A 15,691-nucleotide genomic window follows, 5' to 3' on the forward strand; every position below is an offset into this window, starting at 1 on the left:
AGGTGCTTAGTATCCTTCACGCCAACCCCCAGCTGTTGGCTGCATTCATCAAGCAGCGGGCTGCCAGGTATGCCAAATCCAAAGCACAGCCCCCCCCTGGAACGTGACCCTGAACGTGCAGAACGTGAACCCCATGCAGGCCGGCGTCCTGCAGCTGGCCTGGTGCTGCAGAGGCAGAAGTTGCTACTGCGGGCTGAGCCCCTAGGCGCAGCAGATGAACAGGAACCACAGCGCCATGCCTTTGTGGACCCCAGCAGAGACTGCGGCAGGAGGCAGGGAGGCGCTGGTCAGGCTCATTCCCTGTCTAGCAAACTGAAACCCCTCCAGCAGCACCCCACTCCAACCCTTCCCTGAGGATGCAGCCTCAACCTCCTCCTCATGACATGTCCCCACAGACCAGTTTTCCACATCCTGGACTGGTAGCTGCTCGGGCCAAACCCATAGAACGAGCATTTTGCCAGCCCGGACCAGAATTCGATGCTTTCTCAGCTTGCTAACAATCCAGGCCTGACAAACCTCCATGGTGCAAGTGCCACGGGCCTGGGACTCAGCACCGAGAACTCAGACTTGAATCCAAGCCTCTCACAGAGTACACTAGACATACACTAGAGACACGTCATAATATTTGGAGACCAATAAAAGTTATTTCTCTTAACAAGACTATGTACTGAAAATAATTTGTGAAACTTTCTTAGCCTAAGTGACAATTTTCTTGGAGCACATAAGAACGGCAGCAGCCTGTTTCTGGTTAAAGCAAACATGCACGATGGACCTGAGACAGAATACAAAGAATTTCTCTTTGTTTTGGCTGGTTCCTGCCAGCCTTTTTTTTTCTTTATTGTGCGGTTCAAGTGTGCACTGGGAGGAGGCTGAAGTCTCTGACACCAGCCACATGATCCTGCCTTGTACTTCAGTAGGTTTTATTATTTTTTAATTAATGAGTAGATGTAATATTAATAGTTGTACATTTACTGGTGTGGATGGTTGACATTTGTCCCTGTTCACTTTACGGAAGATTAAAAAGAAAGTTTATAAAACCAGAGGACAAAAGGGGTTAATGATACTTTAAAATTACATTATATATATGTGTGTGTGTGTGTGTGTTAAAGTATTTCTTCTGGGTGCAAAGAAGTTCATTTTACAACTAAATAATACAAAAGGGCAAAGAACAGTTCCTTTCTTCCCTTCACATCAACTTTTGTGCTCCAGAAAATTTTCTGTTTTGTAAGTGTTGAGCATGAAAACTTCAAAGTATTAAAATAATTTGTATATGTAGAGAGAATTCTGACTTTCTTAAATACATGGAGGCAGCTGGTAAATTGATGTGTTACATATTGTGGTTCTGTTTCTTGACAGATTTTTCTGTTATTTTTCATCGTAAAAGAGAAAAATAAGTAGAGGGTACGAAATAGTGCCAGTGAAACAATTTTAAGTTCAAAATGTCCTCGGGCTTTCTTCTTTGCATGCTTGCATCTTTCTTACTCTGCCCCCACCCTACAAACATACACACACACAATCTGTGAAACGTGAAAATCGAAAGCAAAACCCCTCAACTAGTGTAAATCATACAACTAAAGTCGAGTACTGTATGAATACGACCGCTATGGAGACTGCTCAGTTTGACGTATTACGTATGCTTCAATAAACTTTAGTAAACCGAGTCAGCTACACGCCTCTTTCTTTTGCATCACTTGTTCAGAAGATGAAACAAAAGGCTCTATCTCACAGCCTCACTGTTTAAATTAATGATTCACAGATACTTTGTGTCTGCAACACATAGGCAGATTTGTGTTGCTGTTGGGAGTGAGCCCATAGAGGAGAGACAAAGGGCCCAGAGGAGGGACAAGTGTGATTTTCAGAAGGAGGGACATCTCTCAAGAACAGCCTCTGAAAGGGAGTGTGGAACATTTGAATGAAACCAGATCCTGTGACTTTTGTAACTTTGTAATCTCGGTGATTCCTTTAAGAAGAAGAAGTCAATGGTGCCCTGTGTGGCAGTGTGGCCTCACCCAGTCTAATAAGGAAGTTTGCTGCACCAGGAGACCCAGAGCCAGGACCTCTGAGCTAGAAGGAACAAGGGCCACTGCACATTCTGAGGCAGCCACAGTTGCTTGGCAGCTCGTTTAACAGGATGTTTCCACTGAATTCCTCATTAACTGCCATTTCAACTTCCATGAACAGTTCCAGTCACTGAGACCCCAACTCCTCTCCTTTCCTTCCCTTGCCCCAAAGAATACCGCTTCCACCCCTTTGCTTGACATGCTATTAAACGGTTTCTTATTTCTTTTCATGTTGTATAGCCGAAGGTGTGGGCGCTGAGATGCGATAAAGAAGATGGGACTTGGGGGCTGGAGCAATAGCACAGCGTGTAGGGCGTTTGCCTTGCATGCGGCCTACCCAGGTTCAATTCCCAGCATCCCATAGAGTCCCCCGAGCACGCCAGGAATGATTCGTGAGTGCAAAGCCAGGAGTAACCCCTGAGCATCGCGGGGTGTGACCCAAAAAGCAAATAAAAAAAGGGACTCTGGTTTCTTCTTGGTCAGCTCCAGGGATTGACTGTATTATTAAATGTTGGGGATTGACCCAACGGCCGCGTGCAAGGAAAGAACCCACACGGCTGTACTCTGACCCCGGCCACCGCTTTTACTGGAAAGTGGGAGTCAGGGGTCAGGGCCCCACCTTAACCAGTGACGAGTAACGGCCGACCCACAGCCTCCAGCCAGCGCCTCGGCCACCGCCGCGCGCGACGACGGAGAGGAGGGCGGGCGCAGCACCAGCTTTCCTCACACGTGATTGGCCCGCGCCTCCAGCAGGCAGCCAATGAGCGCGCCCTGCCGGGGCCGCGGCTCCATCCTTTCTCTCGGCTCCTGAAGTTGGAGGAAACTGTTTCAGCTCGGAAGGGGAGGAACCGGGGCGTGCAGGTGAGAGCGGGAGGGCTCGTCGCGGCGGCGGAGGCAGCCCCCGAGAGTCTCTTCATCCCCCGCGACCCTTCCTAGGGTCATCGGGCGCTGCCTGGGGGCGGCGGGGGGAGGGACAAGGATGGAGAAACTGAGGTAGCGGAACCGAGCCCGGCGGCGGAGGTCGGCGTCGCCGTTCGCTTCTCTGGGGGGGTGCGGGGGGCGGGGGTGAGACCCCGCGAGGCGTTTCGGGGTGACAGGCTCCCGTCGTGCCGGCGAGGGGTCGTGAGGCGTGTCCCGCGCGGGGGGCAGGGCGGGGGGCTGCGGGTGCCCGCGCGAACCCCCCTCCTCCCCTCCCCCCGGGCAGGCGGCTGTCCACGGCCGGGCCGCTGTTTGCACCTCCTGGTTGGCGCCGCCGAGGTTGGGGAGGGGTCGCAGCTGCCAGGCGCTTCCAGAAAGCTCCCCAGGTTCGGGTACCCCTCCCCCCATTCCTCCCCACCAGGTCCATAACCGCCCTACCCCCACCCGCGCAGGCGCTTGGCATCTGGGCACCTGGTCTTTGAATTCGGCCTCCTTTCTGGCACCTGGGCAGGCAGAGACGCAAATAGGAACTGGGGGTCGGGGAGTGAGGACGGGGAGTGAGGACGGCGCCATCCCGCCCCCTGCAGCGCTGTCACTGGCCGCTGCGGGCAGAGCTGGGGGCCCCTGGCCGCTGGCTGGGACCTGGTGTGGGGGGAGTGGGGAGGAGATGAGAGCTGGAAGCTGCTTATGCCAAGTCCGCTCTCCTGTTAATCCATAAATGAATCCCGCTGGAGCCAACCATTGATCTGGTGATGCTCGGGGCATTAAGCCAGGTGGGCAGCAGGCAACGCACAGTGCCCTACCCGCTGTCCTAAGCATTGTTCCTCTCTCCAGCCCAGAGCCGGTGCTTTTACCTGGTAATAATGCTGACATTTACAGAGTACTGACTGTATGTGAGGCACTGGCCCGAGTTCCTTTCTGGGTGCCAGTGGGAGCGGAAGTTTGGGGCCACAACCAGTAGTGCTTATGGCTTGCTCCTGGTTAGGGCTGTGCTCAGGGATCACTTTTGACAGTGCTCGGGGACCTTATGTGTTACCAGGGATTGAATCCGGGTGGGCTGTGTGCAGGCAAGCGCCTTAGTCCTGAATTAACTCTCTGGCTCCACATTTCTGTTTTAGTTTGGGGTCGCCACACCCAGTCGTTCTCCGGGAAAATTCCTGACTCTGTATTCAGGAGTGGAGTGTTCAGGACCCCTTGAAGAGTTTGGGGACCCTGTGTGGTATTAGGGATTGAATCAGGCTTGGCTGCACTGAAGGCAAGCGCCTTTCCTCCCGTTCCAGCCCTCTGCTGCTAGTTCAAGTGAAGGCCCTCCTGAGACATCTGGGTCACAGGATTATATTCTACTTCAATCGTGCTGAAAAACTGTCACTTATTACTCCAACAGAGTTTGGGGAATTCCTAATGCATGTTTTCTTGTCTGGTTTTTCGGCCACACTCAGCTGTGCTCAGGGCTTCCTCCTGGCTCTGCAGTGAGGGATCACGCTGGTTGCCTCTGGCCTTCATGTGTGTGCCAGGGATCAACGCACATGCCTAGACCCGTTGTACTGTCTTTTTGGCCCCAGGTGCATATTTTCTTTCTTCTCTTGTACATTTTTTAAAATATATTTTTTGAGTTTTATTTTCATAAAGTTGTTCACAATAATTGTTTACATGCAGTCTTTCAACACCAATCCCACCACCATTCGAAGTTTCCCACCACCAATGCAGATGATAAATAATTTACTATAAAATAAAATATGTTATGAATAGTATGAGATGCCGCGCATTTGCAAAAGCAGCTGTGCGCTCCTGGAATTCTAATATTTTTGAATACTTGTGGTCAGAGGTAGCTTTGCTGCATGCTGTTCTCTTCTGAGATTCATTGGTGAGTCTCTGAATCTGGCTGTTAATGCACTTAGATGGAGCCCAGAGGCAGTTCCTGATCTTGGCTGCCAGGAAATGGGAAGGAGAGGGAAGTGGGGAGGGATCATCTCAACTCCATGAAGCCTGGAGTTTTCAGTCACTCGTCCTTCATACCTGGGTTTCTGGGCACTTTCATTTTCGTTGTGTGGGACTCGGGACAATCTTGTGAGTGTTAGCTGTGAGCATGGCGGCAATTGGGTTTTGGAGAATTGTGGCTGAGTTCATCTGGGCAGGCAGGGGGACACTCCTGCCCTCCTCCAAGGTGCCCCGTTGAAACCAGCCTGCGCAGAGTGGGGAGACCTCTTGCCGTGTGCTGCTCTCTTCCGAGATTCATTCATGGGTTTCTGAGTCATGGTCCTTTATGCCCTTAAATGGTGTGCTAGGCAGTTCATGGTTGTGGCTGCCAGGAAACCTGAAGGGTGTGGAGATGGGGTGGGAAGAGCTCCTTCCTAGACATCTGAAGCCTGGAGTTTTCAGTCACTAGTGCCTCATACATGCAGTTTTCAATGGATTCATTTTTGTGGATTGGGACGAGCCTGTGACGGTTGGTTGTGAGCCTGGCGGCGATTAGATTCTGAAGGTTTGTGTCTGCTGGGGTTCATTTGGGACAGGCCGAGGGACACTCCTGTCTCCCTCCGAGGTGCCCTGGTGAAATCAGCATGGCACCAGGTAGGGAGACATCTCTGAGGCATGCTGCTCTCTTCTGAGATTCATTTGTGAGACTCTGAATCGTGGCCTTTAATGCTGTAAGTGGCCTGATTGTGATCTCTTTCGAGATTTATTTATGAGTCTCTGAAGCAAGATTGATAAATGAAGTTTTATAAATGAACTGGAGGTGGTTTGTGGGCATGTCTCCCACATACATAAATTTTGACCGTTTAATTTGTCAGGAGGTTGGTCCCAAGTTGTTGGGTTCTGGCGAGGTTTCTGCAGCAGCTGTTGTGCCCAAGTTTCAGATCCCAGTTGCCGAGGGAACCAGTCCGCACACGATAATGCAGGAGCAAAGGGACCTTATTCTTAGCCCAAGCCAGCGCTAGCTCGAGCCAGGGCCCAAGTCTCATCCAACACAGTGGAGTCTTGACAAGGACCCCGACTCCAAATCACAAGCAGCTTATATAGGGTTCAGCGTTAAGAGACAATTTATACTGATCTATGTTTAGCATTGGCCCTATTACAATGGTGGTCAGCAATTAGGCAATGGTTGGCAAGTTTCTTTTTTGTTTGTTTGTTTTGGGGTCACACCCAGCAATGCTCAGGGGTTACTCCTGGCGTTGCACTCGGGAATTACTCCTGGCAGTGCTCAGGGCAGTGCATAGGGGATCTAACCTGGGTAGGCCGCGTGCAAGGCAAAAGCCCTACCCTCTGCGTTATCACTCCGGCCCCAAGGTTGGAAGTTTCTAAGGAGGGTACGGTGACCCCCCATGACTGATCATGCTCATGACTTCCCAGCTTCTTATCCAAGGGTGTGGTGACCCCTCATGACTGATCATGCCCATGACTGCCCAGTTTCTTTCTTATCTAGGTAAACTACTCAATTGGGAGTTTACCAGAAACTGCATTTCCTCTTTCGGGGAAACAGAAACTGAGGCCTAGTTAAAACTTAATGCTACCTCTAGGCCATCGTGGCTGCTAAGGAGGAGCCTGCTTTTGGGCCCCACACGGCTATTTGGGGGTATCAGAAATCCTGAAGCCACCATCAGGCTGCTGATGCACTCGCCCTGCAGGTACAGGTTGACGTGCTGGCAGCACCAAACCCCCAAGGGGTATGCTTTCTACCTTGTTCAGTTACCCTTGAGTATGTCCCAGTATTAATCCTTGTGTCTGCCAAAGGAGGGTTTCATTCTGCTTGTCACTCTTTTCGTCCCAAAGCACTGACCCCGAGAAGGAAAGACTGTGGAAAGGCCCATTTCCCTGCCCAGGGCCAAAGTCAGCCCTGATTGCTTCTGCCTGTTTGTGTCACCACCTACCCCCAGACTCACACCCTCCTCAGAACCAATGTAAGCGGAAGAGGGTGAAGATGACTTGGAGTTCTTGGGCAGCTACAACAGTTTCTGTAACTACAGCAGTAGCACAGGCAGTGAGAGCATCTCTAACCTGAGTCAGTGAACCAGAAACTGAGGATTGAGAGGCAGGGGAGCTGCCCACCTTCCCTCCACATCTGCTCAGCCCTGGGACGCCCCACTCCTTGGTCGGCAATGGTTCAGAGCCAGATGCTTTTGGGGTGTCCCCTGGAGACAAGGAGAGCTCAGGGGGCTGTGGAGGAAAGCAGGGAATGGACCTTGTGGCCAGAGCCCTGCAGGGGTGAAGGACAGTTGCATGTGGTGGAAGCATTCATACAGCCTACAGGGATCAGTTCCCCAGTGGCAGGACTTTCTAATTTGTTTGTTTGGGGCCCACATCCAGTAGTGCTCTGGGTTTAGTCTTCTCTATGCTCGGGTCACTCCTGGCAAGCTCAGAGGACCATATTCTGGGCCAGAGATTGAACCCAGGTTGGCAGCAGAGAAGGCAACCACCCCACCCTCTGTATTGTCTCTCCAGTCCTTGGATTTTCATTTCATTCACTTTGACTTGGTGAGTGCGTCAATTTAATGGCAGTCGTTGGCAGGCTTCTGCTTTGCCCTATTGTGAATAGCTGAGAACTAGGATAAGCTGGTCAACTCCTGTGTTGGGTTCTGTCCGGGAAAGGGATGGGAAGTGGAGTGGCATTGGTAGTGATGAGGAGGGAAAAGCAGAATAAAGGGACCTCTGGACCAGCGGATTAGAGGTTCCGTTGGAGAGACTGGAGAGATACTCCAGCAGGTAGGGCACTTGCCTTGCACGGGTCTGATCCGGGTTCAATCCCAGACATCTCATATGGTCCCTCAGTACCGACAGGCAGGGTCCCTCAGCACAGAGCCAGGAGTAAGCCCTGAGGACTGCTGGGTGTGGTCCTCACCCACCAAAAAAATAATAATAATAATAATCACCCAGGAAGGTCAGGAGATGGCTCTGAGACCCAGATTTCATTCTAAGCACCACGTGGTCCATTGAGCACCAATTTAAGAGTAGGCATCAACACCCTTAGAGAGTCACCCCCCCAATGACGATTCCCGTGTGGGAGCAGTGGTTTCAGGCATTCAGAGACGGGATACCTGGGCAGCTGCTGGAGCCCTGTGTCAGCCTCACTGGTCCCCACTTGGTGGCCTCCTGTGATGGGACACCCCCATTGGAGAAGTTGGCCCCCGCCCAGGAGAGCAGAGCGCCCCGCTGAATCTGCTGCTGGTGTGGTCGTATTCCTTCTGGGCCACCTGGCTGGGCTCAGGGCTCATTTTGTGCCTCCAGGGAGCAAAGGGGCCGGGTGAGTGCCAGGCAGGTGCCTCAAGCCCTGGACTCTCGGCCCTGCTGAATCGTCCTGCGATTCATCCTCTTCTTCCCTTTCTCGCCTTTTATTTTTCTTCCTCTGTCTGCCAAGTGTTCTCCGAGAATCTCACAACATTACAACGAGCCAGAACCATTAGAGGCCATCAAGGTCATCAGACTGATGTATCGCGAGACCTTATTAGGAGCTTCCCAAACAGTGTTCAGAAACTGTATCTGGTGACGCCTGTACTGATATGGCAGTTCTTTGCAGGCCCAGCTGGCAGCCACCGGGGTTATCCCCAGAGGTGCTCAGGCCCATGGGGTAGCCGGGATTGAACTTGGGCCTTCATATGTAGGACACACACTGCAGCCCTCTGAGCTTCTCCTCAGCCCCTGGCAAGCTTTGTACCAAACTACAGGTAGCATCTTCCCTTTCTAGACCCATTAAACTCTCAAGCTTGGGCCTTTTTTGGGTTTGGATTTGGAGCCAAAGCAGGTTGCTGTCAGGAGCTACTCCCAGCACTGGCTTGGGGGTCACTCCGGGAAGAGTCTGGGGTGTGGCACCAGGAGTCAAGCCTGGGCTTGCAGTGTGCAGAGCGTGCACGCATTCCGTGGGGCCAGCTCTCCAGAATCACTCCTGCTGAACCTTACGGGATGCTTGAGATCAAACTCAGGGCAGTGCATGCAAGGAAAGCATCCTACCTACTATACTATCTCTTTGGTTCCTATTTTATTATCATTGTTTATTTTACAGGCACACCTCATGGTGCTGAGGGCTTACTCCTGGCTTATGATCAGGGAATCCTTCCTGCTGGCTTTGTGGGCTATGTGGGGTGCCAGGGATCTAATCCTGGGAAAGTGTATGACCAGGGCCTTACCTGCTGTACTCTCTCTCCAGCCCCATTTCACTGATAACTAGGTTCATTGTCGGAAAATTGGCTTGTTGACTATCAGTTGTTTCAAGCCACAGTCCTAAGAACTTCATTGACCACTCCACTTTGCCTGTAGCAGAACTAGAAAAATAAAAATATTGGTCTGTAGGAAGCAGCTCAATAGAGAGAACCAGGACAGCAGGTCATGCGCTTGCCTGACGCATGGCCGCCTGGGTTCCTTCCCCGCAGCCTGTATGGCCCCAGAAGCTGCGCTGGGAGTGCGGCCCAAAGACCAGAATGGGGGAAGGAGGAGAGCTCCTGCCTCAAAAGTGCAGTCCAGGACACTGGCTGCTACATCCCTGGGCGGAGCCTCTGTTAAAGCAAACATCCCAGAAGGAATAATGAGCATTGTCTTCCTTCCTCAAAGTGAATTGGAAAATCCCGTTTTTGTAACACATTCTCTGCAAAGTTACAACTTTGAACTGTCACTCTGTTTTAGTTTATTTGGAGTGTAATTGGTGTGCTGGAACCTCCCCCTTGATTTTTTTTTTTTTTTTTTTTTTGCTTTTTAGGTCACACCAGGCAATGCACAGGGGTTACTCCTGGCTCTGCACTCAGGAATTACCCCTGGCGGTGCTCAGGGGACCACATGGGATGCTGGGAATCGAACCCAGGTTGGCTGAGTGTAAGGCAAATGCCCTATCCACTGTATTATTGCTCCAGTCTCCCCCCCTTGATATTTTTAAGATGCAGTTTTTTCTTTTTCTCTCAGTTTCTCTCAGTCCTATTTTCGATAGGACCTTAATCGGAGATGGTTATCTGAGGTTAGGGAATGACAGATTGAGCACTCTCTTAGGGATATTCAAGCATCTGTGTCATGTACCATCACTCTGTTCCCGTTACTTTTTTCTTTGCACCCAAAGGAAATAAATAAACCTTAATAATCCTTTTGACTTCCACCACCCTAGGAATTCAGAAATTCTGTGTTACATGTGTAAATGCTTAGCAGTAGGGGCCAGAGGGAAAGTATTTAAGGTCACCTGACCCGAGGGGTTCATGAAGTAGGTGCTTCATGGGTGCGGCCCTGCCTTCACTCTCAGGAGACATAGGCTCAGGCAACAAAAAGTGAGAACGTTAACCATAAAAGCCGTTGGGAATATCTTGAATTTTGTAGGTTTGGAACATATAATCATGGGTGCACTCTGTGACGTTATTCAAAAGGATTAAAAAAAGGATTAGTAGAAAGGCCAGAACAATATCTCTAGGGATAGAGCATTCGTCTTGCGTATAGCCAATGCGGGTTTGCTCCCGGGCACCACAACTGGTCCCCGGAACACCACAAGGTGTGGGCGGCATTCCAAAAAACAGAGTAGTAGTAATCCGCTGTTAGGGAGGAATTAGGATCTAAGGTTGTAGCTTGAGGACAAGGAGGTGTGTTGGCTCCCAGCGGATTCATCTTGATGGTGGGTCTCAGCAAGTGGCAGTTAGACTGCCCGGTAGGCATCAGCCGACTTTGTTCTTCCACCCGAATGGCCAGATCACAGGCACCTGCAGTTTGTCAGGGCAGCACCTCTGCAGTGTTGGCAAACAGGGTGAGTCGTGTGAATGGTGAGACATCGTCCCCAAGGACTTTCTGGGAAGTGAGTCCCTTTGGCAAGTTCTAGAAAAGGGAGCGGGCGCCTGCTGCCCAGTGAAAACATTATAGAAGTCAGTTATTTTGGGATGACTTACACCTTGACCAACCCCTTGTGTTTCTGCTCCTCAGGACTGGGGCCTGTGTATCACCTGCTGTAACAATAAAAAGACCACAAAATGGAGAAGCTCGGCCTCGGCCAAGAGGAGGAGAGTAACAACCAGCAGGCCATGGCCGCGCAGAGCCCAGGAGACTCACACCGCGAGAGCATCCAACGCTGCATCCAGTCCCTGGTGCACTCCTACCAGTGCCACAACGCCAGCTGCTCCCTGCCGTCCTGCCAGAAGATGAAGCAGATAGTGCAGCACACCAAGGACTGCAAGCGGAATACCAACGGCGGGTGTCCCATCTGCAAGCAGTTCATCGCCCTCTGCTGCTTCCATGCCAAGCACTGCCAGGAGAACGTGTGCCCCGTGACCTTATGCTTATATATCAAGCAAAAGCTCCGGCAGCAGCAGCTGTAGCACCGGCTCCAGCAGGCCCAGATGATCCGAAGGAGGTTGGCCTGCATGCAGCGGACTGGGGCGGTGGGGCAGCAGCAGGGCCTGCCTTCCCCGACTCCTGCTACTCCAACCACGCCAACGGGTCAGCAGCCAAGCACCCCGCAGACACCCCAGCCCCAGCCCCCCTCGCAGCCTTAGCCCTCCCCTCCCAACAGCATGCCGCCCTACATGCCCAGGACTCAGGCGGCTGGCCCTGGGTCCCTGGGGAAGGCAGCAGCCAGGTGACCCCCCCGCCCCAACCAACCCTGAGACTGCTCAACCACCTTTTCCTGGGTCCCACCAGCAGCGGTCGAAATGGCCATGCAGCCCGTGGGCATTTGGAGGCAGGGGTGGGACCCACAGATATGCAGCAGCAGCCACTATGGACCCAAGGAGGATCGCCTCAGACCCAGCCGCTCCAGTCTGGGATGCCAAGACCGGCCATGGTGTCCGTGACCCAGCCTGGTCAGCCTTTGAACGTGGCTCCCCAGCCGGGACTGGGCCAGGTGGGCTTGAGCCCTCCCAAGCCAGGCACAGTGTGTCAGCAAGCCTTACGGGAGCTCCTGCGGATTCTGCGCTCTCCCAGCTCTCCCCTGCAGCAGCAGCAGCAGGTTTTTGTAACACATTCTCTGCAAATCGCTTCACCAACTAAGAACGCCACGCACCACCACCCAGGGAATTGAGAAAGAGCCAGCAATCTGTCAATTCTGTCCGTGTCTGGGCCGGGTGAGGTTTCCCATGTTGAGTCAAATTAAGCCGCAGGCTCCACTCCTGGTGTTGCCCTTTCGTCAATTCCTTTAAGTTTCAGCTTTGCGACCATACTCCCCCCGGAACGCAAAGACTTTGGTTTCCCGGAAGCTGCCTGGCGGGTCATGGGAATAACGCCGCCGCCGCCTCGCCAGTCGGCATCGTTTATGGTCGGAACTATGATGGTATCTGATCGTCTTCGAACCTCCGACTTTCGTTCTTGGCAAATGCTTTCGCTCTGGTCCGTCTTGCACCGGTCCAAGAATTTCACCTCTAGCGGCGCAATACGAATGCCCCCGGCCGTTCCTCTGAATCACGGCCTCAGTTCCGAAAACCAACAAAATAGAACCGCGGTCCTATTCCATTATTCCTAGGTGCAGTATCCAGGCGGCTCAGGCCTGCTTTGAACACTCTAATTTTTTTCAAAGTAAACGCTTCAGGCCCGTGGGACACTCAGCTAAGAGCATCGAGGGGGCGCCGAGAGGCAAGGGGCGGGGACGGGCAGTCCGCCGCTCCCAAGATCCAACAAGGAGCTTTTTAACTGCAGCAACTTTAATATAAGCTGGAATCACCGTGGCTGCTGGCACCAGACTTGCCCTCCAATGGATCCTTGTTAAAGGATTTAAAGTGGACTCATTCCAATTACAGGACCTCGAAAGAGTCCTGTATTGTTATTTTTCATCACTGTGTAATCCCATCAACGGCCAAGAACCGGAGACTATAAAACCCAGCTCCCGGAAGAAACAGTGCAGTCTCTCCTGCCCCCGCGCCTGGCTGTCCTCACCGGGGCCCCTTGCAGGGGGCGGGTTGAGTTTCCCTCCCCACCCTGAGCAGAGCTGTGGCAGCCGAAGACCTCCAGAACCAGCCACAACCATGCTGAGACCACTCTCCACAAGCATGAAGGTACCAGCAGAGGAACAAAGGCATGCGGCCCGCTCAAGCAAATCGATGAACAACGGGAGGGCATTTACCTTTACCTTTCCCTTTCCTCCCCTCACATCAACTTTTGTGCTCCACTAAATTTTCTATTCAATAAGTCTGTCTCCACGTAAAAACCTCCACGTATTAAAATGATTGGTACATGTAGAGTGAAACAAGACTTTTTCTAAATTTATGAGGCAGCTGCCAAATTGATTTATTATATATTGTGATTTTGTTTCTAGAATTTTTTCATTATTTTTTATTCTAAAATGGAAAAAGATAAAAAGAGGGTAAAAAAAAAACAATTCCAGTAAAAGAATTTTAACATGTAAAATGTCTTCCTTACAATGCCCTCATCCAACACACACACACACTTTCTGTAAAATGTGAAAATAGGAAGTAAAAAATCCCTCAACTGTTGTAAATCATGCAATTAAAGTTGATTACTTATAAATATGAATTGGATCACTGTAGAGACTGCTAAATTTCATCTATTACCTATGCTTCAATAACCTTTAATACTTTAAAACAGATACAAATCACAAATCATCCTGTTATTCGTCGATTGCCTCGAGCAGGCCCCAGTAACGTCTCCTTCATCCTAGCCCTGAGATTATATTCAAGGCTCTTTAGGAGAATGAGACCCATCATTGTTACTGGTATTTGGCATATTGGGTACGCCACGGGGAGTTTGCCAGACTCTGCCGTGTGGGCAGGCTACATTCGGTAGCCTGCCAGTTTGTCCAAAGTAGGAATGAGATGCCATAATAAGGAGCTGGTTTTTAAAACAGATACACGCCTCTTTTTTTTCCCTTTCAATCACATGTTAGATTCAGAAGATGAAACAAAAGGCTCTAGCTCACGGCATCCAGCCGTTTGAAAAATTCAATTAATGATTCACAGATAATTCATTTATCCGATTGCCCAGAATCCGAACTGAAGCCCTCCTGGTAGCGGACAGGGGTCAGGGCGCTCCCAAGCACTGAAAATCCAGAAACTAATATGGTTTGCTGTAGGTAACTTGATGGTCTTCCTATTACCTCAGGTCACAGGATGAGAATGAGCAAGTACTGGAGGGGTCAGCTCTGGGACCAGGGGGAGAGCTTAAAGGGTTAGCACATGCTTTCCACTGGGAGGCCCCGTCCCAGGCCTAGCTCCGCCAGAAATGATCCTTCAGCACAGACAGACATGGCCCCCACCTGCCCCATCTCCCAACAAAAAAAGGGATCAGGTCTAAGACATTTTTGACAGGCATCACTGACAACAATACCTGTCTTTCTTCTATTAGTATTGTTGACTAAAACAGGTAACATGAGGTGAAAATGCAGAAAGGATTGGTTGAAACCTGAAATAAAAGTGACGTGTTAAATAATTCCAAGATACAAGTGATATGAGAGGTTACTAGGGCCACCAACTGAGGATCACACAGGCTATGACAAGTCCAGAGTTCAATGACTGACAGGCAGTATAGTGGGGAGGCTGGTGGCCTGGATTCAATCCCCTGCGCCCCAGGACTAAGCCCTGAACACCACCAGGTGTGACTCCAAAACAATGGAGAAAACAGCTTGGGTGAAGTGACCTGCTCAGGAGCTCATCGCCAAATCCTCCAAATCCTTTCCTCTTACTGCAGAGAAGCCCAAGAAGGATGGCTGCAAATTGGTTGTTTGGGGGTGGGGAACTGTGGGAAGAGGAGCCACACCTGGTGGTCCTCAGGGCTTACTTCTGCCTCCTTGGGGCTCATGCCTGGCGAAGCCTGGGGTGCGAAGGATTATGCCTGGGTACCCAGCAAGAGCCCTAACTCTGACACTCTGGCCGGTGAAACAACCTTGACAAGTCGCACTTGGTAACTTGATTTATTTTGGTGGGGAGCCATATTTGGCAGTGCTGAGGGTTTACTCCTGGCCCTGTGCTCAGGAATTTTCACCTAGCAGTGCTTGAGGGACCATAGAGAATGCTGGGGATCGAACCCAGGTCGGCCACAAGCAAGGCAAGCACTCTACAGGCCATAATACTGCTCTAGTCCCATAGTTCCTAATTTTCAAACTTATGCTACAAAAAGCCAGGAGTTAGCTCAGGGGTGGCCACACATGCGTGAGGGCCAGGCTTAGATCCCAGCCCAGCACGGCCCCTGACCCCAGCTGTGCTCACACACCCGGGAAGCCCCATAAATAATAAAATACAAGCTAAAGTCAGACGTATAGATCAATAGAATAGGATCATATTCCAGATTAAATCCAGATGGCCAAGTGATGGGGAAGGGGTGTAACTGCCACATTTGGTAGTACTCAGGGATGACTGGCTCTGTGCTCAGGGCCTACCGACCATGTGTGGTGCTGGGGATTGGAACGGGGTCTGGCCCCAGTACTGAGCCTTCATGCTACCATTCTCGCCCCTGTATTGATTTTTGATCAAGCATGCCATGACCACTCAAAGGGAAAGAGAAAATTTTTGCTTTTTTTGGGTCACACCCAGCGATGCTCAGGGGTACCCTGACTCTGTACTCACGAGTTACTCCTGGTGGTGCTTGGGGGACCATATGGGATGCCGGGGATTAAACCCAGGCCAGCCGCATGCAAGGCAAACGCCCTACCTAGAAAAAATTTTAAAGCAGTGCTGGGATAACTAAAGGTTGCCATTCAGTAGAATAAAGTTGAGAGCCAGAGTGATAGTACAGCAGGTAAGGGGTTTCAGCTAACCTGGGTTCGATCCCCAGTATCACACAAGGCCCCCTGAGCCCCACCAGAAGTAATCTCTGAG

General features: G+C 51.2%; 1 protein-coding gene across 1 annotated transcript; it reads left to right on the top strand.

The window, feature by feature from the left end:
- Positions 1-2,892: 2,892 nt before the first annotated feature.
- LOC130044901 (histone acetyltransferase p300-like) lies at positions 2,893-11,455 on the top strand. The gene is made up of 2 exons (XM_056137569.1): positions 2,893-2,921; positions 10,857-11,455. Exon 2 carries the CDS (start codon positions 10,904-10,906, stop codon positions 11,246-11,248), a length of 345 nt encoding a protein of 114 aa, XP_055993544.1. The 5' UTR covers positions 2,893-2,921; positions 10,857-10,903; the 3' UTR covers positions 11,249-11,455.
- The last annotated feature ends 4,236 nt before the right edge of the window (positions 11,456-15,691 follow it).

The sequence above is a fragment of the Sorex fumeus genome, unplaced genomic scaffold (assembly GCF_029834395.1).
Source record: "Sorex fumeus unplaced genomic scaffold, SorFum_2.1 ptg000125l, whole genome shotgun sequence".
Taxonomy (NCBI): Eukaryota; Metazoa; Chordata; class Mammalia; order Eulipotyphla; family Soricidae; genus Sorex; species Sorex fumeus.

Coding starts and splice junctions, on each gene's coding strand:
- LOC130044901 (XM_056137569.1), top strand. CDS start 10,904: ATGGAGAAGCTCGGCCTCGGCCAAGAGGAGGAGAGTAACAACCAGCAG.